Below are 23,594 nucleotides of genomic sequence, written 5' to 3'. Positions count from 1 at the left end.
GATGTGTCAACATGAGATGTCAGTTCTTTGATGAGGAGAAAAAGATATAACAGGTTGAAACATAAAAAAATAGATGCACCTGTTTATCAGCACACTTGCTATAATGTCTACCCCTGTTTTTCTATCCCACCTAGTCAAAAAGGCTACACAAAGAAATCTCAAAAAACTAAAGCAAAGGAAGCTGCATGGACACAGCCTTCCCAATGGATGTGTTTCAGTGTGTATCCCAAAATCGATGATAAACAGGAATACGAAGGTGCATGTACAAATGCACCTGAAGATATTTCCTTATTGGACCCTAGTACCTCTAGTTTATCACTTGTGTTATTTATTATTCAGTGCTTCAGGAACAAGATTTCCTCCACGCTTTTCAGCAAAAATTAAATTTATCAGAAAGTGCTACTATTAAGCAGATGTGCCACATAATTAGCAACGACAAATCCACTTACTTTTTTCTCCTTCTCATGATGTTTATCCTGAGAGTGAGAGGAAGAATCACTTAAACTTTGATCATATGACCTATTAGATCCCCGTTTGCTCTTTTTCTAAAAAGAGAAAACATATTTATGGATAGAGAAAAGGAACCATTTGAATAAATAAAAAATATACAGCATTTCAACTGATAAGATGCCTTACTGCTTGAAGAGAAAAAAACTTCAGTTACTGAAAAACCGACAAATTACTAACACTAATAAAATTAACAAGACTACCCAATGTATACCAGGAAAAAAGCCTATCCTTGTATCAACTTTTACAACTTCCATGAATTTGCAAGATATGCTTTCCACAAAGAAATGTGATACACTTTTTAAAGGTTAAAAGATGCTAGACACATTTTCAAGTTTTCATAACATAAAACAGAAGAGACACTGCTCAAATGAGTAGCACATGAAGCCACAGTGCTAGCACTGCCACATGCTTGAAATGCATTGTGAGGTGGCTGTTTTATGGCTTCATGATTTATTATACAAGTGATCTGCCTGCAATATTTTCATTAAAATGGGTTAAAAAAAAAAAAGGATACAGAATGCTGTGGTCATGTATGCATTTACAAGCAGCTGATAAAATTGCCTGTATTTATATAATGTTTGAGCGCCTAGTCCAGGACAGAAAATACTTAATGCTAGGCCAGTGTTCAAAATGTTTGTTATTTTATCATAACTGAGGTAGCAGTATAAAGACACTTCAGGTCAGTGCTTTGCCCACCAAAGTTTTCAGTGGTATAGTAGATATACATATACACCACCCACCATCTTCAGTAGTAAATACTAAACACCGGTATTTACCAGGCATCAACAGTCACAATAATCTAAAGAAATACTGAAAAACAATCTTGCCAATCTTTACTGTTCTTACCACTGTAGTTTTGTAATGGAAAGCTAACTAATTACATGTCAAACATAGAGTTATGTCTTTATCATTAAACTTGCTTTTTAAATAAACATACATGTTCTCAATCATAGCAGCACTGAACATTCAAATCCAATACATAATATTGTAAGAGCTTGCCTTCACTGCTAGGTAATAGACCATATGTGTTCTTTTTGTATACTTAGCTCAAGATATTAATAATAAAAAAACCTTAGCTCAATAAGGGCCTAGAAAGCCCCGACTTACCTTCATTATGAAGCAAGCTTATCAATATTCACAAGAGCACAGAGCTAACCTCACCAAGCTAATCTAGAAAGCTGAAACGGTTCATTGGCCTGTGTTTTTACCTCATTGCAACCTATTTGAAAGTCACCTAAGTATTCACCTTTTTTAGCAGTGAAAACAAGTAATCAGCACATTTAACTATACTTACAGCAGTATCTGAACTTAAGTCTATATATTTTAATTTTCATAAATCAATATTCATAAATAACATTTTTTAAACATCAGTAAGTCCTTCAAGTCCACACACACACACGTACACACAAAGAGGGATCTGGACCTGCCAAACTGATAAGAAGTGATAGGAATGACTCCAGAGGTCTCATCCAAAACCTACTGAAATAACTGAGAAATTTCAAAGTTTTTTGTTTGCTTGTTTGTTTTTTGAAAATCAAACGTCAAGTCACTTCCTTGAGGTTGTGTTTCAGAGGACTTACAGGCAGGGAAAAGCCACCGGCTAGACGGTGAGAGAACAAGAGGGGAGGGGAAAAAAAAAAAAGTAAAAAACCAAAAGTAACAGAAGCAGAAAGAAATTGAGGGCTTCTTTATTCTCTAATATACAGGATAACAAATAATACTTTCTAAATTATTCCAAAATGGACTAAATTCCTAGAAGCCACCTAATCAAATAGCAAAAGAAAACACTACAGACACTTCCATGAAAAAAAAAATACCACTAATTGTGCATGCTATTTCTGGCAGAGGGGAAAAACCCACACATCTAGAAAGTAACCACTTATAAAAACTTTTTCAGCTAGTACTTCCGTAACTGTGATTAAAACATTGTTTTAATGAAGTACAATCTACTTTGAGCTACATGAAAATATTATTTCTAGTGTTAATAGCAATTCAGAGTCAAAAAGTAAGTCAGTGACATTTATTTATAGAATTTCACAAATACATACCAGTTTACTAAAATGGTATTTACAGTAGCCACAGTATTGGACGTTATCTGCACCATTGCCTTCTTCTTCACAAAGAAGTCCTGCAAACTGTGCACTAAAAATAAACCAAACAACATTCAAGGAAAGCAATTTTACATCAGCTTGTACTACAGTATCACAGCTGATAATGTACGGATACTTATATCTGCATTTAATAGAAAAGATTTCCACACAAGTGACTTCTAATGGCATGTGAGCACATAACTGACTTTTGCAGCCCAGTAAAAAACATGTATGGTTTACACTTTGGCCTGATGTCTTTTTCATAGTCTTTAAGCCACTCACACAAGCTTATAGCCTGAAAATCCATGTTTATTATGCAGCTACTCCCACAAATAAATAAACCAAGCAATTTACAATGATTCTTAGCTCAAATTCAAGCCAAAAATTATCTATGGAAAGAACGTTTTTAACAAAACCATACTGTAGATCCAAAGAAGAAATCTTCTGAAGTTGCATACATCCTTCTCTGCTTTGCCAGGAAAAGCCCTTTTTTTTTTTTTTTTTTTTTTTTCTTAAATAGAGCTTCAATGACATAATAAATCAAACCATATTTACTGGTTTAAAAGACTGTGGCAGGTTAATTTCTTTTAAAAAGAACAAGACTTACAAGTTTCCTTGCCTGCACTAATTATTACCTTATTCTACTACATTTTTTCAAATCAAATTTGCTTTCACCATTTGTAATGTTGATTTATTTTCTTTATCAAAACCAACTTAGACATTGAAAAACTAAATATTCATTTTCCATATCATGTTCATTAGCATAATAATGCAATGCCACAGTCAAAATGATGCACGGGAGTATTTAAATGAAGGAACAATATATATAAAGCAGCTTATTTTCACTGCTTTTTAAAATTACTTTCCCCTCACTTATACATGATGTTCTTAGGCAATCCAGAAATACTGCTTCCTAAATACATGCACACCTATAGCAGATGCCAACTACAGAAAACATTTAAGAGGATCTCTTTAAGTGAAGATTTATCATTCTAAGCTTGCCATACGAAAACAGATGGACTCAAGCTCATTCTTCCTTAGACATTAGTTTTGTTAACCCAAAATTGATACACCCTGCCCTGGATCTCTGCCTTCTGTAGTTTTCACATTTTTCTTCCATTTTTCTAATATTACAGAAGTCCCTCAATATCCTCAGTCACAGTACTCTCTTGCTAGATATCATTTTATAGTACATACCTGTTTTTTTGAGAATCAAAATATTCTAAAAATTGGCAAGATAAATATTTTATTTTTGAAGCTACTTCTCATGTTCTTTATGGCATTCACTGAAAATGGGATTTTGAAAGAAAGAAAGAAGATGAAACGGACTCTTGTATGCATCCAAGTGTTGAAAGAAGAGAGACCTTTTCATCCAAACACTTGGATGTATACATTTTTTCATATCTGTAAGTAACCTCTTTACATGGTATACACGCTTTGAGGAACACAATCCATTTTCACCATAAAAAGAAACTTGACATCGATCACATCCAATGAAAAATTAGATGCTTATGAAAGAGTTAAAACCTGCCAGATAGTCAAGTAATTAAAAGAAAAAAAGGTCACCAAGAAATCAGCGTCTAAACTACAGAATTATATCCTTTAAGATCTGCACAAGATACTCAAAGTATCACTTGACTACACTGAAGAAAATACATTTAAGTATTTTAAGTAGATGTGCAAATACCACTTCCCTGACTGAGCTGGTCACGAAGCAGCATACTGGCACGCCCATAAAATAGATGGCTAAATCCACAGATTATGTAGCTAGATAGTCTGTGTAAATCTGCTATCTATCTATGGCAAAAAAGGTTCAGCTGAATTTGAAAAAACAAATAATGCCTGTAAATTTTGGGGTGGAACTCCTTTTGCCTCCTTTCACCAGTTGACATGGGGTTTAAGCTAATTATCCAGCCTCTTTTAGAAGTCCATAAATTCAGACAAGCATCTCCTGAATGCAAGCAAAGCTAGATATCTGAAAGTGGAATTAATCAGATGGTGGACACAGCTGTTTTTCTCCAACAGGTATACATGAAACCTAAATGAATAATTCAGGATAGTTGTGTACCATTTAGATAAAACCAGTGAGGTGAATCACACCCAAACATTTGGAAATTTGTACTGGAAGGAGTGAGTCTAGTGCATTTTTATGTGTAGCTCAATAGTTTTTCTCACTGATTTACTAAAAGTAAACATCAAATCAGTTAGCAGGTGAACAAACCATGTCTTCACATTCACATATCGTACAAAATACCATTTAAGAAAAATAACGTAAGACAAAAACAAAACAAACAAACAAACCACTAAACTTTATTCACAGGAGCACACAGCATTTAATACAATTCAAGGGAGTGTTATCAGACAGCTTTTGCAGCTCACAGAAACGTGTCTGCTGCCACTGCCATATTGTTAGTAAAAACTCTACTACAATAAAGTTAGATATTTCTACGCAAACTACTATATTTCTTTACTCAGAAATACAGAATAAAGAGTTTATTCATTACACCATGTGCATCGATTCTTTCTGGAACATCAGAGATGTTAAACAATAAAAATATACTTACCACGTTACGTGAAAAGCTTGTCGACATCCATGTTTATTACATGTCATACAAGCACCAGTGGCTGCTTTACTTTCTCTGCCTTGTTCATCACAAATATAGCATGTCTATCAAAGAGAAAATACTTAACATGATAAGAAGCATACAAATAAATTCTGTGTTACTCACAGGAGATTCTAGGGTAAGAACTACTGGATTTTGCAGCTAAGCTTATACAAGAACTTCTTTATAAAAGTCTAACTATGTTTGTTTGCAGAGATCACCTGGTAGACACTTGGGAGCTGTGTAACACTTCACCAATGCTAAAGCAGTACAAATACTAATTTACTTAAATTCTATACCACTATTCAACTAGCCAAACAGTTAAACAGCCGAAGGTTAATAGTATTAGGCTTCAAGGTTTTCCTTGGTTTCAACTTTGTGTTTATGTCCTTTTAGGTCACAATCATTTTCACATTCATTTAACATTACCTGTATTGGTGGCTTTCAGAAACATCAAATTAGACTAAGTGCCTAATGGTACAAGATACCATATGGTATACATGCATAGATCTACAAAATTACATACAGAAAAACTTCAAACTTAAAATTGTGTTTGTACATTTGGTGTAAAGAATTTGCAGGAGTCTCATAGCATGCTTCAATATTCATATGATGCTCAGTTACCTTTAATTAAATATGGTGTTTAACAGAACTCTGCTTTAATTTCAGCATGACTTGGACAGCCCCATAAACATTTTAGAAACTAATCAAGCAAGAACCTTCTGTAAACAAAGCTTAAATTAGTATATCAAACCCATTTCAGCCTAAAAAACAAGCTAAAATTAAAACAACCTGTCTAATACCTGAAAATGTCTTCACAGCATTTCTGTCAATTTATTTGTTTTACTGGGATACTATGGCAATTTATAGTATTTTCAAAAACATTCTCAGTAAAATGGAAGAAAAAAAATTAAGACAAAAAGAATCCAAAAATCTTTCTCATTATTAAATACTTTTGGTTTTTTTAAACATGTGTCAAATAAACATGGATACATGGTGTATGGAAGCTCACTATTATACTAGACATCACTACAATCTCTCACCAGCATTTCAGGGAGAAACATCAGGCAAAACTAAATCTCTTTACATTTTTTACTGTCCTAATTACTGAAATGCCATTTAGAGAGATTCTATCATATCACATTTATGTGCAAAATTTAACAATTTAAGAATAGATTCTTAATGAAAGTATCGTCCAGCATTGGGGCAGTCAAGTGTTTGTTTTTAAATGAGAGAGAACCTTACTGAGGTAACATCAACAACACACTGCTACCTCTGTAGAAATCCCATTACAAGATCTTAGATGAGAAAAGATAATCTTTCCCCCCACCCCCAAAAAGAATTGTCTACATTTAAACTGTAACTGACTTATTGCAGTTGTATCACAACCTCCCTTCAGTGAGGCAGAGAATGAGTAGAATAATAAATAAAAAGATCATGAACCATGGGTAGTAGAAAATAACAGTATAAGAAAAAAGGACCAAGATACCACTGAAATAAAAAATAAAAATAATGTAATGCAAAACCAGTGTTACTTAGAAAGACATGAAAATGAGTGAAATTCTGAGATCAGAACAGCCTTTTACAGAGGTATTTAGAACAACATTTAACATGAGACATCAGCTAACTAAAGCATTTTTGTTAACATGCAAGAATCTAGGGTAGGTGAGTCATTCTTGTACTGTTTCCACAAGACTTTTAAAAAGCATTAAACCAAATAGCTAATATATCCTAAAATCATACCTATATCCTAACATTTGAAGGCTCAGAAAGGGGATAATCCTACTTAATTCTTTGCCTTGCTCCCTTTGTACATCAAGGTAGTGCATACAGATAATTCAGTTGTTTGACAGGGTCTGAGACTAGCTGCTTTTTAGCTTTCCATACCATGACCTGACACATTTTGATTTAGGAACAAACAAGGTCATGATCTATCAACCTCATCTTAGTAACTATATTAAGTGTAAGTAACTTCAAAAGTAAGATACCTCTATAAACAGAGAGTTCAACAGACCCCATAAAACTCAAGCTCCAGTTACTGTTCATTTTTTTCAGAGTTTTGCCCCAAGGTCTGCAATTTTTTTCCTCACTGAAGCTCAGAAAAAAAAGTGATATAAGCATTCTATTTAGTAAGGATGTAGGTCCTGTTTTTTGACATACATACTATGTTTAGGGTCTCTGTTTCAGGACCCCTTAAAGCAATTTACAGTAAAATGACAACAAACCACCAGCTACATTACAAACAAGTTTAAACACAACATGGTGGACTGCCTACCCATTTTAACAAGCTCAATGAACTTCTATCCTTCCTACAATAGTCATGAGAAGTATAAAACCTGTTTCCTAATCTTCCATATGAAAAGAGGCCAAAGAAGGTTCATCTTCCCATTCCAACATGGACGGTAAATTCTCTCTAAAGCTGTTTCTCACACTTCTACCTTGTCGTACTTCTACCTTCTCTCACACACACAAACAATTCCAGAAGCCCGAGAACCTTTATCTTTCCTTCACAAAGCAGAAGAAGGAAGACTTTCATGCATTTGCATATCCATGCAATTGCTACACCTCCTCTGCAACCTTTGGAATGTGGAAGTGTAAAACACTCTGTTTCCCACCACCTACAACAGCACTGCTCTACAGAGCTCTTAAGGGAAGAGAGTACTTAGACTTCTCCCAAACTCATTGGAAAATAAGCAAAACATTACACAAAGCTTTTGACTCAGCAAGGAAATTTTACTCAAAAAACACAAGTACCTTAGTTACTTTAATGGCAAAATATACATTTTGCAAAGCTGCCTTTATGTTTCTGTCAATATTTTTCCTTCAAAGGTTCAAAACATAAACCTTCTTTGCAAAAGCAATGACAGAAGGCAAGATGAGGCAAGAAAAAACCTTAAAAAAAAAAAAAGTAATCTGAGAAATAGTTTACTCATAACAGCTACCCAAAAGCATTCCCTGCTTACAGAATCAAACTCAGGAGTTGTACAGAAACTTCTCATTGTTGCAGCAAGTACTGAAATAAAAGTTCAACAGCTACCTTTACTACTAGGCAGATCAAGAAACTCCAAATGCACTTATTTTTTAATCAGTTCTTAAAAAGAGATTTCCAGAAGCAGTAATTCTATTCAATTAGCGCATACTTTCAAATAAACCTGAAAGAGACAAATAAGGCTCACATAAAATAAATAGATATTATCCATGCATAACCATCCAAGGAATAACAAACATCTACTAAATAGGAGAGGAACTACTAGTCCATTTCTTTTTGGAAGCAACTGTGTAAGAAGAGCTTTCCTGTTAGTTAACCCACTAATCAAGTCATGTAGTGGACTCATTCTGTAATGTGATGGCTTTTATCCCAGAAGCAGGTAAACTTCAGGGAAATAGCAGCCAAATGTCTTTACATGACAAGCCTCATGCTTTGGTGTCTGCTGTGTTTCTTCTTGCATTTAAGATTACTGTACTTTGTAATATTGCATATTTTGCAGCATTCAATAAACAAACAAGTGCATAGTAATTAACTTACACAGTTTTTTCTATCTCCTGGTGTATTGGGTCTGGCTGAGATGGAGTTAATACTCCCCATAGCAGCCCTCATAGCACTATGCTCTGCATCAGTAGCTAGAAAGGTGTTGATAACACACCAGTGTTTTGGCTACTGCTGAGCAATGCTGGCACAGCATCAAGGCTGTCTCTCCAACATTTTTGCCCCCCCACCCCACCCCACCCCCAATGGCAGGCTGGGGCAGGGCAAGATCTTGGGAGGGGACATAACCAGGACAGCTGACCTAAACCAACCAAACAGATATTCCATACCATATGACGTCAGCTCAGATATAAAAGCTAAGTAAAGGGAGACAGAAGGGGGGGCATTGTTGTCTTCTGGAGGAACCACTACGCGTACTGAAGCCCTGCTTCCCAGGAAGTGGCTAGACACTGCCTGCTGATGGGGTGTAGAGAATAACATCATTTGTTTTTTCTTTGCTTTCGCATGCAACCTTTGCTTTCACTTTATTAAACTGTCCTTATCTTGACCCACAAGCCTTTTGTTATATTTTCTCCCCCCTGTCCAGCTGAGAAGGGGGAGTGATAGAGCGGTTTTAGTTGGCACCTGGCATCCAGCCAAGGTTAACCCACCACACCTGGCAAAACTCTAATGATGTTTGTCTTTAAAATAAAGACTACAGTATAAATCCTCCCCTATGGTAATTTTCATTGGCCTATGTTTTCCCCCAATTCCATATGCTAGCATTCTATATGTATCCAGCCACACACACAGAATTATGTAGGACTTCACAGGAAATAAAATCTTGCTTAAAATCATCCTATTCCAACCTGAGTTGACACAATGAAATTAGCACTAAGCCTCTCTAAAAAGAGAAACAACTATAGTCATTTTTTCCTAATTACATGTTTACATTTGTTCACAATGTGCAACAAATGTTTTAAGAACTGTTTGCCACATTTACTTCTCAAAAAGAAAAAAAAGAAAAAAAAAAACCACAACAGCTTTTCTTTCCCATTTCCTCCCAAATTGATAAAGTCAGAGTTACATGCTTTACAAAGTTTCTGATCTAAAAAAAATGTGTCATTTAAATAAACGCAATTTATACTAAATAGAAAGGAGGGTGGGTGGTGCAATTATTGCAGGCTACGTGAAAAGGGAATTAGTAGTTGTATTGGTTTTGGGGGTATTGCTCAAAACTAGCCTACTCAGGAACTGGTGGCAGTTTAGCCTCAGCAGTACCAAACTCAGCACTGGCTACAGATTTATCAAAAAAGTCAGGCGAGTCCCCTGTCTGTGATTACCTCTTAAATTCTGTGCTGTTACAACTAGACTGCAGTTGGCAGTGAAGTTAGATTGGTTTTAGGAGGTTTGCTGCAGCAACTGCACTATAGGCATTTCTTTGATTCCCCTGAAATCCACAACCTCTATCTCCCTGAATCAAATAGACCAAATAAAGACAGCAAAAGCTGAGTTCTGTAAAAAGAGAGAACAAAAAATAATTTGCAGGCTAGGGGTGTGACCCCAAACCTTGAAATTCCTGATATGTCTCATTATATTTTATAATATACTGTAGTGGCCTGTATGAAAGTACTTTTAGGCTGACTTGACATGGAAAATAGGCCTGAATTGGAACACCCACCAAAAACTCAGAAAATGAAGAGCTAGACAACATCAGAAACTATCTACATGACCTGTATGGCACTAGTAATTCTCTAACGAGCAAAAAAAATCATGATAACTACAGACCAACAAAATGCAAATTGGAATTTTAGCAGTAAAAAACAACTATACATCATATATTTGGAACTAAAACAGTTCAAGTAAGAAGCAACTTTAGCTGTAACAAAAAGGAACTAAAGACTAAAGAGAGGGACCAACAACAATCGACTTTGTGAACAAGTAATATTAAGACACAGGGTACATTTTTTGACATTATAAGGATTTACACATCCAATATCAATTACCATCAATGGAAATGGTGCAAGATAAAACAAAATTCAAAGCGTTACACAAAATTTTTGAAGTACATTAGGGAAGAACCACTACCAATAAAAAAAAAACAAAAACAAAAACATTACGACTACTGCTCAAGGAAAAATGAGAAAACAGATGTGTTCTTGGCCCAGAGTTGAGGAAAGAGAGAAAATCAACTCATTTGCTACAGCAAATCTGTACTGCTTTGTGTCCAAGCACAAAAATTTTATTAGTTCTTCACTTAATCTCACTGTTGCATGTTCTTGCCAATGCAGAAGGAAGCCAATAGTGAGGAACCAATACAGATGCTCAGGTAGTCCATAATGAAAAAGCATGAGAAGAACCTAGAGTTTGACTCCTGGCTTTTCAGATACACTGGTAAATGTAATGGGCAAAACATACTGACAGCAATTGTGAGAATCTGAAATAGACAAGGAAGACCAAAGTATGGAGGGGGAAAAAAACAAACAAACAAAAAAAACGATAGGTAAGGGGGGCTGGATGCAAATAAATTGGAGATGTAAGGTGGGGGGGGCAGCAGCCAGGGAAGAGAGGTCACAGAGCCAACATGAACAGGACTGGTTTCCCTGTAGGAAGAACACAAGAGGTGATGCATGCCTTTTTAAAATTTCTTTCTTTTATAACACAGTCTATTCCTGTTTTACTGCAGTGTCTACGAACCACCATAAAGTAAAAGAAAGAAACTAGATGTAAAAAGAACAACACAAGAAAAATATGTAATAAAACTAATCAGAAATTCAGACAGTTTGCTGCCTACAGAAGGGAAAATACAAAGGAGGATGTAGTTAAGTCTAGTAAGGAAGAGGTAGCACAAGTGAAACAAGTAGAAAAATGTAACTATCAATATAGAATATTAGTAAGTTACTATTACATTGGTTTGCGCTCTTTTTTTTACTTTTCTAATTAAAGTCTCACCACACTTATTTAGGAGCAGTTCTTCTATAAGCAAATAATCCTCCTAAAGTGAATACTGTTTACAAAGGCAAAAGTCTGCAAGCTTTTGCCTTAATGTATTAGAATAGCTTTTCTTCCTAAAAGAAAAGTTTATGAACATGTTTATGTTCATATGGATACTTAAACCAATAGGACCCAGTGGTAATCAATAATAACATTTCAAATAAGCTGTAATAATATTTTAACCTATGGGAAGTATTTCACATTCATTTCAAAATAAACTGTTTTTCAAAGACCACGATATTTTTAATTAACAAAACAGTCCCTAATCTGTAAAAGAATAATGAGACATGGCAGATAACCTTACAGCTTAATTTAATAATGTAGCTTTCATAATTCTTGAATTTATCATAAAGTCATAGCAGAAAACATACAGCATTACTGCATACATTTATCAATTTTATATAAAGTGCATTCTAAGAAGCGTAGTTCTACATTATTAAAGCTCACAAGTTTTAAAATAAATACATTAGTTATAGATAAAAAGACATATAATTATACCTTATTATAACGATCATGAGGAACAGACTGCAACACGATAGGTTCCATTGTAGAAACATTTGCAAACTGCACCTCGGGAATGTACAGAGCACAAACCACATGAGCCCAACCTACAAAAAGTTATAATTGTATTTAATTTTAATGTTTTCTAGAAGCTCAAAGGACATTTCAATTATAGTACAAAGAATCTTTTACAACACTTTTTTCCATAGACTATTTTAACTGTTTAGAATATTACAGACATAAGTTACTTAAGTCATGTTTACATTTCATTTTGTATTATCCAAAGTTTAGATGACCTGTAATACATTTTTAAGTTTATTCAGTGAAGAATTTATACAAGTAATAGTCCATGATATCCAAATACTAATGATTTACACAAACAGTGACACACAAATGGAAAAGCAGGTTATTTCTTTGAATTTCTTGGATTAACATAGTCATCGCATAAAAGCTATGCAAATTTCTGCAAAAGGGAAATACCATCTGAACAAATCAGTATTCATGCAAGGTTTTTTATCATTGAAGAGTTCTGTGTATACTTTTTATTTAAACAAAGTCATTCTAATTTGACTAGACTCCTGTTTTCTTTCTGTAGGAGGAAATCCCAACACACAGACCCCACATCCCCTCTATTTCTTTTCCTTCTTTAAAGGTGTGGCCAAGTCATTTTTTCATAGGAATATCAACTCCTATATCCAGTCCTGTTCTAACTCATTAACTTGGGGTTATCAATAAATGTTTAGTTACTTACCATATTGTGCTTTAACACCTTTCAAGAAGTAAACATTCCTAATTGTCTGACATTTGGTTGGATGAGGACAGGGGGAAACACCAATTCAGAAAGAAACCTACTGATTTTAGGCCTTTTTTTCAATACTAAGATCCTGAGAGTTGTCATTTTGTTTCAGTGGAGGACAGTTTGCCGTAACTGCGTATTTAGCAGAAGCTGCTATATAGCTAACCCAACACATTAATATACTGCCACTAATAACATTAAATGGATTTTAGATTACAATGGATTACACGAGTAATATTGCATAGTACAGAGCTACGTCTTCTGAAAATGAACTTGGTGTCGCTAATCATTTAGAGTGAATTCTGTTCTTCCCCAAGAGGAAAACTACCATCTTTTGTCACAAGACCTTCAATGCACCTTAAAAATGATTGTGCTTTCTTCCTACCCAGGCTTACTTCTACTAAGGACATAAAATGACAGGCTTAGATAATTAGATAATCCCATCATACTGTCTCACTGCAGACCTTTTTGAGTTTTGTCTCCATCTTGGATTTTCTCTTTTTCATTACTCTACTGAATCTAAAGGTTCTTAATTTCTTCACCCAACTGTATTTTGACTCAAACTGAGCTAAACATATAGTTGTACTTACTTACAGTAGTATTGTTGAGACTCTGGAATGGTATTTAGTATCTGGAATTGCACACGTGCTTTTTATTCTTCTCTTAAAGCACAGATCTTTTCTAGTTGCATCCAACCAATTGGTGTCTGCCCTCCCCATTTACTAAATTGGTAGTTATAATTTGTACAGAAAATGAAAAGCACACACACAACTGTTATAGTCAACATTCACAGTCAACATAACATATATCATTCTACTATTTCATCTGCAACTAAATACAGTATCTGTGCTGCTTCATCATTTTATTCAGAAATAGTTTGTAGAATTATTCCACACAGAAAAAGCATGAGACCAATAAAAGAATAGGGAAAAGAAAGTATACGCTGCCAACTTGAGCTGCTTTTAAAAACTGTTACAACAGACCACTTTAAAATTATCATTAACAGACAGACTGAAAAAAACTATAAAAACCACAGTCATCTTTTGTTTTCTCCTCTACTTGAAATATCTTCAGGGAGTAAGTGTTTATAAGGACTTCTCTAAGACTTGCTAACTGCCCTAAGCTGGAATCATCTTACTAAAGACAGATAAATAAATGTTAACATGGGGTTAACAGTGAATATTTATCTTCAAAACCCCTCTCAAAAAATTAACTCAGATAGAAACACCATTCATCTAATAATGCCATTAAACCAGTAGAAGTGACACTGAAATTTTGAAAAAACCCTTCTACAGTGTTACACATAAACAGATGGCAAAAGCTTTTACTTCAGATGTAATTAAGCCTGTACTCCAGTTACACTTACTTATAATGAAAAATTATTATGTAAATATATAAAATATACTAGAGACATTAAAAAAAAAAAATCACTTTCTAAGCCAACTGAAATTTAAGTATTTTCACTACAAGAAACCAGTTTCAGAAGTAACTTTAACTGAATACTACTCCATCGCTATCAAAAAAAAATTAAACAATATAGCCAGAAACCTACAAGCTTAATATATTCTGATTTCCAAAATATAGAGCGCACATCCAGAATAGCTGTAAGCAATACCACACTTTCATCTTTCATGAAAACAAACCCGGTATCTGTATAATGAAACAAATGAAGTACCACAGCACTAATACACTTTTTGAACAAGGGGTCAATAAGAGCCCAGGGAACTGAGGACAAGGGACCTTTTCCATTGGTTTCCATCTGGCATCTTTAGATCCCAGATAATCTGACCCTGCTGAAAAATCACAACCTGTCCAATAAAAATTTAACCACAGGGGAGTTTGCAGCACCCTTATGTTACTAGCCTCAAAAGCCTACATCACAAGAGAAGCCAAACTCCAGCACCAGCTCCCACTAGGACTCAGAGGCCCCATACACAATTGCTTAAATGTTCTTTTGTCCAAAGTTTCACCAGTGAAGAAATACAAAATTGTCAGAGAGCAACACCCAGCTCACCTGGAAGAACCAAAAGAGGCAGAGGTTCACTGGCTCTCCCTGAAGAAAGAATAAAAAAGACATTTCTCCATAACAAGTGTGGTTAAGGACTGGTTGCCTAAAGGGGCTGTGGAATCTCCATCTTTGGAGAACTCAAGAAGGTCTGTAGACTCCTCCACAAAAACTTTTCAACTTGAGGGACGTCAAGAAGATTCCGTTTTGCCATATAAGGACCAGATAGTAGCAGAGGAAAACAGAAAAGGAAGCAACCAACAACATCTTTTTCCTAAGCAAAAAAATACTAGTTACTGTCGCTACAAAGAGTAAGCATGGAAGTAAGGATGCCTACAGCCAAAGTTAAGTGTGATAGCTCTCTTCTGTCTCACTGATGGAAGAACGAACTACTAGCATACAAGCAGACTTTACTTTTAATGTTTTCTGCAACTGAGAGGGCTCTTGTCTATATAACACAGCCAGAAAATGCCTCCCCCATCCTCCACTGCTACTTCCTTCTTCTTTAGACAACTACTCTCAGGCAGAGCACAGAGCTCAGAATCCCAACAGAATAAAGTACCTATTGCCATGTTCAGAGTTGAGTGCTTTTGTCTACTGTTTCTTACTGGATGACAACTGCCTACTTTGTCTGCAGAGATAATGAAACAACCTAAAGAGACAGCCATCCAAACTGTACATACAGCCAATAAAAAGAAGCAAGCATTTATAAAGTTTTATGATATTTAGGACTACATTAAAATACATATTTTTCAATTAAGTCCATCTAAGCCATAAAGATTGCACTGTAGACTTCCTATTCAAATGACTTGCTACATTATTCTTGCGCAACTATCAACTTCATCGACAACTGTACTTCCCTCCCCCCCCGAAAAAAAAACATCATTAAATCCAGTCCTTTTGAGTTTTCCCAATGTTTATGTGTGAAAAATACTGTTGTATAACCATGCTTTAGAGTTTAAAAAAAAAACTCCAGTAGCACTGTTCTACACATTCAATAACATTTTAAAAATTCTCACTAGTTTCTGTTGGAACTGAAATTATTTTATCACCATCCCTCTTCACCCAAAACACCGCTCAGAAATAACAACAGGATACTCTGACTTTTCTTAGTTGTTCTCCAAACTTAGCCAAGAACTCATGCCATTTTTCAGATCACTTTTGTTTCAAATGAGTTTATTAAAACCATCTGTATAGACCATATCCTTTACTATTTAAATCAATGATAAGCTTCTATTCACTTCGGTTTGCATGTTTGCATCTGAACAACTGGCCGCAGATTTATTACTACTTCTTCTCATTTTACTTATAGAATTTACAGTAATTGCTAACAAACTCTTACTACTCCTACCAAATTGCTTATACTCAACTTACTTTTGCTTTCATCTCCCTTTCAGGACAACTTTAACTGGAAGGGTAGGCGGGCCACATATGTTTTTGCAAATGCAGGTACTGGCATCTTGCAAAATGTTCTTAAAATTTTCCCTATCCTCAGAATTTTTTTTTTTTTTTCTTATTTGACTTAGTATTTTTAAGTCGTTGAGAAGGAGGCCATTTGGCATATGTGCTTTCTCAATAATAATATTTTTACTAGACGATAATGTCTGGCTTGCTTGTTTTAAAATAAACTTAGACTTTAGCTTAAAAACAAGAAATTAAGAAATATATTATAAGGATTCAAATTAGCCATTCTTATCAGTGCATTCTTATCAGAACTGCTTTCTCTGAAACTGCTGGAAAAAAAAATACAGCAGGCTAGCAGATTCACTGTCTCTCTTGCTTTAACGATCCAGTATTCTACAACAATCAATGCCTCCATCCAGAAATTGTAAAATGTCATCAGGTTTTGGTTATTACTTATTAGAAACAACTTACTGGTGACAGCCAAATTAAAATTAAAAATATTTACTTCAACCATGCTTTCAAGTCCAGTAGCTTTGGGAAATGCTGCTTACCTTTCAAAAAACAAACAAACAAAAAAAATCCACTGTGATTTCTAAGATAACATCACACAAGTATAAGACATTTTCCTTTGAAGAGATCTTAGGAAACAACTTCAACCAACATTAAAACAACATCGAAACCACATATGAATCAACCCCAAGATCTACTTTGATAACAATAATAATGAAAACCATTTCATCCAATATCAGAAATCGAAAATTCATGCTGAAAGGCCTTCAGAGTTTAAATACATCTTATGAAACTTCCAGCTTTTCACCCGAGTCCTTTTTTTATTTTGATTTATCCCTCAGAAAGACACACACTACTGAGTTTTGCCAATTTTTACATTTTGTTCTGGCATGCAAAATGTTTAAATAGCAGTGCAGAATCTATCCAAATTTTACCAATCTTTCACTGAGATTTTTATTTCAGGTGCCTAATTTTTAACTCAGTGAAAACCTAGTAGTACATACTTAGCCTGGTATATTTTGAATATACATTATTCATTAACATTCAGAGTAACAAATCTCAGGCTCCAGAACCCTAACTGAAAATAAATAGTTCATCTATTTATTAGATTAATTAGATGTTATTAAACAGTTATCCCAGTGCAGCAGAGAACAGGTAACTCCTAACAATTTCACCATCAGCAAACAAAAGACTGTAGACAACAAAGAACTCTGCAACTAGAAGCAAACTCTACCAAAGTAATCTAAAATTAACAAAGAAAACCCAGGAAGATAAATAATACACAGCACATTATCCACCTAACTACACTTTTGCCTTTACAACTACTGTTTAAGTGTTCAAAACTTGATTCACAAGCATTTTCACCATAAATAAATTCATAGTACTTTTAAATCATCTTCCAGAGCGAATTTTGAAGCCTTGCTTTTACTTCATAATAAAGTAACAGCAACAGACTTATAATCCATCCTACGACCCAAATCAAGAGAAGCCCACCTATAGCTTGTGAACTAACAGACACAGAGTAGGCACTACACTAGGGCTACATCCCACAATGAATGTTGAAGCGTGCTGCAAAGCACCTGTAGAGGCCAGAATCATGTAGTCACACCAGCCATAGTGCCAGTTTGGTCCAACAAGAGAGCTCCAGGATGTCATCACAATCTCCTAACCATGCACCAATTCCAGAGTAAAATTTGTTTATGCATTCTGCGTAAGTTCCTGAAGAGTCCGTTATAATAAAATAAAATTTTAATTTTAAAATATAATAAAATTTTATTTTATTTATAACTACAGCTTACTCCTAAACCAAGTAAATGTATTATTCTAGCATGGAAAAACCTTTCTGTTGTTGAAATGTTAGTTTCTTATTAGGGTTGCTCCATGCTGTAATTTAAGGATACACATCAATCCATTTCAACTGTGGGCTGTCACTAAAAGGTAAGGTCTCACCTTACTCTTCACTTTCAACTGTATATCCTTGCCCTCTCCCTGTAATATAAGCTTGCCATGTAGCAGGGCAGATAAAATTTTATTCACCTGATTACTAAACTTGTGAGAAAATAAAAGTTTACCTTCCAGTAAGATCAGTAAGTTGATGCAGTCCACACTGAGGTCATATGATTACCATACACAAAACCACCAGTGCAGAAACAGCCAGTCATGGGAAAACCACAGTCCACTCCTTTCAGCAGAGGTCAACAGCTGTCCTAGATTACATGAAATTGCACCCTCAGTTTCCACAACTATCAGGTCTGCTGACTGACCCCAAGACTCAGCTCTATCTCAGTCTGAAAGATGAATCCAGCAAAGATGTACTGAAGACTGCTACTGTTACTATTTGCCAGAGGGTAAGATTAAGTACTATTTTAGACCTTCAGTTAAGTGTCTCTTCATTAAGGCACTCCATACGCTTTTGTTTTTACCCTGATCTTCCTTTCCTGTAAAATTTGCAGAAAAGATATGTCAGCTTAAGTTACTGTCTTTTCCTTACCCCAGTAAATACAGTTTTAGTTTGCTATAGTTAATATAGTATTATTCACTATATTGTTTGATCCACTCTTTTCAAAGGTAGGTAAAAAGAAGGTGCTCACACTAACCACTACAGCTGTCACCACTGTGGTTGATAGTCAACCTTATCATTGGTACATAGAATGAAGGGACAACAAACTCTCCATTTATCAAAATTTGTTCCTCAACTAAAGAATCAGTACATAAGAAAAATTCACTTTGGACCATCATTCAGCAGCACAACAAATAGTTTGGTTTTGAAACAGCTACAGATTACATTCCACTGGTCCACTGAATAAGCTAATAGCTTTAATAATTTTATCTGGCATGCTACAGCATTAATGAGTCTCTTCTCCCTCCCTCAAGAAATCCTTTTATACAACAAAAGGAAGAAATGTCATACTTATCTAAAGCTCTAAATTTTTTTCCTAGTTATACATTATGATTACTAGCAATATAAATAATAAATATACACTAAAGAGTATATGGTAATATGTATTTATATTAGTAAAATATTTTTAATCGTTTATCAATTTTTACTGTCTTTCCCAGTAAAAAAAAAAATAAAAATACACATACAAACTCCTGCAAATCTGCACAAAAGGACCAGAACATTTGTAGGTAACAACAAATGAACATTCTTGCAAAATGCATACACCTGAATGTGTACATATGACATTATCCCATCCACATTCTTAAACATTAATACCAAGAAAACTCATCAGAACAATAAACCTGATGGTGAGAGCTGCTGACTCTAATAATAACAACAGGAACAGGAAAACCTAGCATATAATGTTTTTACAGACTTGGGAGATCCCGACGCTAACCCAGGGGATGGGAAGAGGGCCTGGACCATGACATAAAACCACTGCATTGTTAGCTGGCCTTTTCCCAAGCAGCTGCATGAAAGAAGTCTTGGTGAAAAGTCACACAAAGAATGCTGTTACACAGCATTCCTGATCGTCATCCAGTGGAATCAGATTTCAAAGTAACAACTTGTACAGCAAAATCAAGCCTTTTAGGCTTACAGAAAATTGTAGACAAAGATTACTGTAAGAAAACTATTTAAACGAAAGATGCACAATCTTAGATACAACTGAACAATTTGCTTAAAAAACAGACCGCATACTCCGTATTATGAGAAGATAAAAGAATTGGGATTCAAAAAACTATAATCAGTTCCAATGGTCATGATTTTATTTCCTCCTCACCGACTGTCAAAAACCCAAAGGAAGTTACTGCAACAGTTAAGGAAACATTACTGAATTGAAAAGGACCAGAACTGTCAAACAGCCAACAGTTCTCAAGTATCTTCAAACAAATGCTCACTTGTTGCTTTTCTTTAAAAAAAAAAAAAAAAAAGTGTTTATATTTTGTCCAATTACTAATCCACATACAGAGCACAAAGCTGAAGGAAAATTAATCTCTCTTTCAATAGCCTTCTTACACATAAGACAGCAAATCAATAAGCAACTCATATACATATCAGTTTTTCTCATTTTAAAAACCTTTTATATTCAGTCATGTGTTTAAAACCAGTGGTGCTCCTAAATGAACATGAATACCAAACTTAGCAAGGAATTCTGTCAATAAATGTATTCAAAGAGAAAAGCTCCTTTTTCAACTCAATCCTGCTTTTCTACTTCTAGTATCGATTTTAAAAAATACGTAAATAAAACAAAAACCAGTAAATAACCTAACAATTTATACAACTGCAGTCTCTGAACACTGAAAAAGTCCTGTTTACATAAAAACAAATTCCACAAAGTCCACATATAGGGAAGACTATTTTTTGTTCACAAAACTTAACCATAGCTGTAAGACAATCACAGATAATTAGGCAGCCAAAATATTAAAACATTTTCAAAGCTTATTCCTAAAATTTCTGCCAATCATGCTGATCATAACTATGCAGCGTCCCACTACTCTTAACAAATGAATTAAATCAAATGTGCACCTAAATACAGTCAACTCTTAATAATCCTTAGCACGGATAACCCACTGGCAGATAAGCCACACCATGGATATTAGTCCAAGCTAGATTCTGCTAAATCCAACTGTATTGTTTCCAAGATCTGTGCAAGTGCAGGAGCAGAATGACCATTTTTACACCGCAAAGAGACTGAACAAACACATGCAACCAGACCTTAGTTGCTTCTGTTCAGGGTCAGTTCAGGTCTCTGACAATGGAAAGTACAGGAGGGACACTGAAGCAGACTAGGATGTATTCTGCTCAAATCCAGACAGAATTATCTCTTTAGGCTCGCTACAGGTTTTGATTACAGCAACAGCAGCCACCATCTCCAAGCCAAGAACAGGCAGGCATCTGTGTACTCTCCGGTGTACCAAAAAAGGTTATGAGCATCAAAAAATGCCATTTCCACTTGGCGCTTCACATGAACTCTTTAGTCCTTCCAGATCCAGACAGTGAAGCAACCTGGTGCAGAACCATGTGTGTCAGTTTCCAACACTAAGTAGAATGTTTCCACAGCACTGCCTAGAAACCACTTGGCTAGTACAGTCACCATTATCTAGCATAACTGAACTTCCCCTATCCCACTCCACCTCCAATAACCCACATAACCAAGAGTTAACTATGGCTTTAAAAATAGTTAATGCCTCAAAAATGTAAATTACCCATGTCTTCTGTTTTCAGAGCAAATGCAAAAAACAGTGCACTCAATTTTAAGAACATTCTTCAGGGAAAAGCCTTGCTAAACTCAATACTTTCATGCCAGTTTCAGGATCTGTCCTAGTTTCAAGGTAGTATGAATGTTCAGGTTAGTGAAAATATTCTGTAATTAATGAAAAAAAATTGTACCAAAAAATGGTGACCCATAATTACATCAGTAGTCTATGTTAGGGAACACTAAACCATACTGTAATCATTTTGCAGTCTAGAGATAACATGGCATCATGTACAGTAGATTTGCTTCTCTAAAATTTCACATTCAGCTCTGGTAAGGATCATTTGGAAGACATATAGAGAAGGGGAAAGGGATGGTCAGTTTTCTGTACAAGGAATGCCCAATCAGTCTGGGCTCCTTCATCTGGAAAAGGAGACAAAAGAAGAGTATGACAGAGGTCTATAAAGCCAGAAGAGGTATTGAAAAGGTGAACATAGAATAACTGCTCTTTGTCACTTCCTATCACTTAGGAAGTGCCAAGTGGCATCAAATAAAACCATGAGGTAAAAGGTTCAAAACAAAACCAGTGTACATCTTGACACATCAACTGCAAAATACCTTGCCACACAACATTATGGACACTAAACCTTTATACAGAAGTGGACACATTAACAGTGTGATAGATTCTTCTTCCATTAAACATAAAAATACCATCTCTGGTTCAAGAAGTCCCAAAGCATAAAAACTTGTAGGCTAGGAAAGTATTCTAAGGCATACAAGAACTTTCGCAAGAATCTAGTTCATACTGATAAAGAGAGCAGACCAAATGTTGTTTGGCCTCCATTATATGCTCCTCTCCTCTTACTATCTCAGGCTGGCACTTTCAAGTTCTGTGTAAGATCCATGACAGTACTGCTCCAAGAATGCTGTACTTATGGTATCACTGAAAACTGTAATTCTGTATTTGCCATAGATACTGGAGAACCCAACATTAAACTTCAGCAACCGTACTGATAAGCACAACTAAGGTACAGTAGATGTCTCCAACCACAAATATAAAACCTAAAAAGCAAATCTAAAGAAGTGCTGATCTCCAGGAATTCAGATAAGCAGTAACAGGCCAGTAAAAGGAAAGGGAGAAGGAGGAAGAATGCACACAAAGGAACCTCACGCCACCTGGGGAGTGGGAGGGACAAAAAAAGCCCACAACACACGAACACAACCACAACAGACACCATCAATACTATTTTCTAGTCAGTCAGTAATACTTAAAAAACAACACAAGTTTGATTCCCAGACTACTTTGTCTCACATATCTTATAGTGCCCCAGACTTCTTAAAGGCAAGATAACACCATTATATAAGAGCTGTAAGATTAGGCTGCTTTCAGTCACAGTTGTGCAACTGACTGAAGACAGCTAAGGTACAGGCTGCAGCTAAAAGAATAGTCCTGGCCATTGCCCTATATCAGCATTAGCATGGTCAGATGGGTCAGGAAACTGATTTCATTTAGCTGAAAAGGAACCCAGGGGGAAAAAAAGAAGTTTTAAATGCTAGTACCGTCACAAAGGAGGAAGAAGTAATGCATAGCAAGGACCCTCCCTGCAGTAACGGCGTCTAACTGCAGGTTAAGAAAATCATGGGCCCCTACTGTAAAAGCTCAGTAGACCAAAAAACATTAAGATTCCTGACATAAAAGAAAATACAGTATCTTCAACACCCAAACAAAACTAATTTCTTCACATTCTTAAAAAGCAAATATCCAGAAGACAGTTTCCAAAAAAAAAAAAAAAAAAATCTACAAGAGCCGCAGACCATGTATAAGCTAAGCTATCTGCACATTCAAAACAAAAACTGCATTGGTTTTTCTGGCTACAAAATGAAGTTACTTGTTGCCAGAAGGCAGAAAGAAGTATAACTTCATATCAGTGACATAAAATCAGTAATTTCTTCACTTGTTCTGAAAAGCTAAGACCGTTTTTATTATTTTTATACTTACAGACAGACTCTGTAATTACAAATTTCTAAAGGGGGACCCTTACAAGGTTTTATCAGAAATACTTGTTTCAAAGTTTCTT

General features: G+C 35.3%; 1 protein-coding gene across 9 annotated transcripts in view; it reads right to left on the bottom strand.

Moving 5' to 3' along the window:
- MLLT10 (myeloid/lymphoid or mixed-lineage leukemia (trithorax homolog, Drosophila); translocated to, 10) overlaps positions 1–23,594 on the bottom strand; it is a 136,954-nt gene that overhangs the window by 90,602 nt on the left and 22,758 nt on the right. For 6 of the 9 annotated variants that reach the window (XR_775181.1, XR_775157.1, XR_775159.1 and 3 more), the window contains exons 4-7: positions 12,162–12,271; positions 5,165–5,268; positions 2,559–2,652; positions 450–545 (exon numbers count right to left, since the gene is read on the bottom strand). Coding sequence is in view for 6 of the 9 variants with exons in the window: in XM_010579967.1 (XP_010578269.1) it covers positions 450–545; positions 2,559–2,652; positions 5,165–5,268; positions 12,162–12,271 (404 nt within the window). In the remaining 3 variants the exon portion in view is untranslated. The remainder of the gene's footprint in view (positions 1–449; positions 546–2,558; positions 2,653–5,164; positions 5,269–12,161; positions 12,272–23,594) is intronic. The other 3 variants (XM_010579885.1, XM_010580175.1, XM_010580046.1) reach the window with 2 other exon arrangements.

Source organism: Haliaeetus leucocephalus, unplaced genomic scaffold, assembly GCF_000737465.1.
Source record: "Haliaeetus leucocephalus isolate CR32 unplaced genomic scaffold, Haliaeetus_leucocephalus-4.0 Scaffold0, whole genome shotgun sequence".
In the NCBI taxonomy this organism is placed as follows: Eukaryota; Metazoa; Chordata; class Aves; order Accipitriformes; family Accipitridae; genus Haliaeetus; species Haliaeetus leucocephalus.
This window is presented reverse-complemented; position numbering and strand designations above follow the sequence as displayed.